At 45.9% G+C, this 2,954-nt stretch overlaps 1 protein-coding gene across 1 annotated transcript in view; it reads right to left on the minus strand.

Annotated features, from left to right (window-relative positions):
* Positions 1 to 28: 28 nt before the first annotated feature.
* The window catches only part of LOC101855683, a gene marked incomplete in the record, with an annotated part of 17,495 nt that continues 14,569 nt past the window's right edge, over positions 29 to 2,954 (minus strand). Inside the window, 1 exon segment of the mRNA XM_005088813.3 lies at positions 29 to 604. Within this exon segment, the coding sequence (XP_005088870.2) occupies positions 135 to 604 (470 nt within the window).

Below are 2,954 nucleotides of genomic sequence, written 5' to 3' on the forward strand. Positions count from 1 at the left end.
GAAAACATTAGGTGTGTCCCGCGCGCTCATATGACCTTATGCAGTTGCGAGCGCCGTAAAACACTTTACAAAAACAAAACAAAAAAAACCCAGAACATGGAACACGGCAGACGGAAGACGCAGCACGGAACACGTCAGTTGAAAGTGTGAACCCTCCTCGGTGGATGCCTCTCCTGATGTTGGGGAGGGGTATATTCCGGAGGAGTGATGCCTTGCTCCGTTAAGTAGAGAGATTCGTACGAGGGCGGTGGCTCGTTCATTTCGTGTAACGAATCGGAATCGCTGCCCTGACCGGACCCCGAAGCGCCCGCCCCGTTATTTTCGGTCCTCACCGCAGCAGCGCCCGACCTGCCGTTGTTGCTGTTGTTGTTGTTGTTGTTGCTGGCTGCGACGTCTGTCTCCGTTTCGGGGGACGGTACGCCAACGACGGTGAGCCGAGTCGACTCTTGATGGCTCTCCGACAAGTTCGGCTCGCTGCCTCCCCTCTTACTTCTGAGGCACGCGCAGCAGCGAGTTGCCCGAAAGACCACATAGGTGAGACCCACAGCGGCCAGGACTCCGCCCACACCGCCTGCGATGCGGATGATCTTCTCCTTGGTGAGTACTGTGGGGGCAGAGAATGTGTGTGTGAGTGAGTGAGTGAGTACTGTGGGGGCAGAGAGTGGGTGTGTGAGTGAGTGAGTGAGTACTGTGGGGGCAGAGAGTGGGTGTGTGAGTGAGTTAGTGATTGTGTGAGTGAGTGAGTGTGTGAGTGAGTACTGTGGGGGCAGAGAGTGGGTGTGTGATTGTGAGAGTGAGTACTGTTGGGGCAGAGAGTGTGTGTGAGTGAGTGAGGGATTGTGTGAGTGAGTGAGTGATTGTGTGTGAGTGAGTGTGTGTGTGTGTAAGTGAGTGTGTGCGTGTGAGTGAGTGATTGTGTGAGTGAGTGAGTGTGTGAGTGAGTACTGTGGGGGAGAGTGTGTGTGAGTGAGTGAGGGATTGTGTGAGTGAATGATTGTGTGTGTGAGTACTGTGGGGGCAGAGAGTGTGTGTGTGTGAGTGAGGGATTGTGTGAGTGAGTGAGTGATTGTGAGAGTGAGTGAGTACTGTGGGGGCAGAGAGTGTGTGTGTGTGTGTGTGTGAGAGTGAGTGAGTGATTGTGTGAGTGAGCGATTGTGGGAGTAAATGATTGTGTGAGTGAGTGATTGTGTGAGCGAGTGAGTACTGTGAGAGCAGAGAATGTGTGAATGAGTCAGTGAGTGATTGATTGTGGGAGTGAGTGAGTGTGTGAGTGAGTACTGTGGGGGAGAGAGTGTGTAGTGAGTGAGTGATTGTGTGAGTGAGTGATTGTGGGAGTAAATGATTGTGTGAGTGAGTGATTGTGTGAGCGAGTAAGTACTGTGAGAGCAGAGAATGTGTGAGTGAGTGAGTGATTGTGTGAGTGAATGATTGTGGGAGTAAATGATTGTGTGAACGAGTACTGCGGGGCAGAGAGTGTGTGTGAGTGAGTGAGTGATTGTGTGTGAGTGAGTGATTGTGTGAGTGAGGGATTGTGTGAGTGATAATTGTGTCAGTGAGGGATTGTGTGAATGATGATTGTGTCAGTGAGAGATTGTGTGAGTGATGATTGTGTCAGTGAGGGATTGTGCGAGTGATGATTGTGTCAGTGAGGGATTGTGTGAGTGATGATTGTGTCAGTGAGGGATTGTGTGAGTGATGATTGTGTCAGTGAGTGATTGTGGGAGTAAATGATTGTGTGAGTGAGGGATTGTGTGAGCGAGTACTGCGGGGCAGAGAGTGTGTGTGAGTGAGTGAGTGTGTGAGTGAGAGAGAGAAGAGATTGTATGAGTGAAGTGAAGAACATCGTCATTGACACAATAGCGGTCAATTACGTTAGAATTTTATTTTTCCGCATTTGCAACACAATTATCTCATACAAGTGCGGAAGGTAACAAGTGTTTCAAGAAAGTAACAAACACGAAAAAGAAGGAGGAGAGATCAGGACGATAGATGTTCGATAGAAAAAAGGAGCAAACCACATCAGACCACCTACCAACTACCCGCAAAAAAACAGACTCTACGTAAGCCGCAGGTCAAGATAGTGGGCAATAGACAAGTGACCCATTCCCGAACCCTTCGCACACACTTCCCTGCATTCAATAAATTCAAACTATTCAAATCAAACCTGCAACAATAACAGCAGAAATGTTTCGTCAAAGGTCTCTCCTATATCTGTCACCGTTGTTTTATGCACCCCGCATAATTTAGCAAAATTTGATCATTTTTTAAATAATTTCTGATTATTTTCCCTTTATCATTCTTTGTTAAAAGTAACAGAATCGCATAATTTCATATTTTTGGGCTCAGTTTGCATAATTTCAGAATTTTTCTTGCATAAAACTGAGGGTACAGCTTTTGACTAATGAGCTTCGTTGGCATTATTATTCGCAAATCCTGTTTTGAATATTCATATTTTTATAATGAACATGAGGAGCAACACTGGAGAAAGGAGAATACGTATATATATAAGTAAAATATGTGTGGCAGCGTGGTGAAATCATGCGCTCGTCAAAATAGTCAAAGGGAAGAAACTGGCGTTTTCCACAGGATTGTGATTTTTTATAGAATTTTCGTTTTTTGGCTCAACACCTTTCATGCCTATTAAAGAACACATTTCTGTGTGGATTTTACTGAAAAACGCTGATTTAAGGCACAAAAAATGTAAATTTTCAGTTTCCATAGACTCTCAAGCTAAGGAAATTTAACTCATCTTTGGCAGCCATGTTCTCACTAATTTTACCTCTGAAACGAGGGGACCCCCACCTCTTTCAGTCGCAAATATCTCGACTTCTATTCAACATAAAGGGATATTTTTTCCACCAAAAGCAAGGCAAGTGAACAGGCTTTAAGATGATACCAATAACTCCACATGCCCGAAAATCGACGAGCGCCTGATTCTACCGCGTCATGACATA

The sequence above is a fragment of the Aplysia californica genome, unplaced genomic scaffold (genome assembly GCF_000002075.1).
Source record: "Aplysia californica isolate F4 #8 unplaced genomic scaffold, AplCal3.0 scaffold00001, whole genome shotgun sequence".
NCBI lineage: Eukaryota > Metazoa > Mollusca > Gastropoda > Aplysiida > Aplysiidae > Aplysia > Aplysia californica.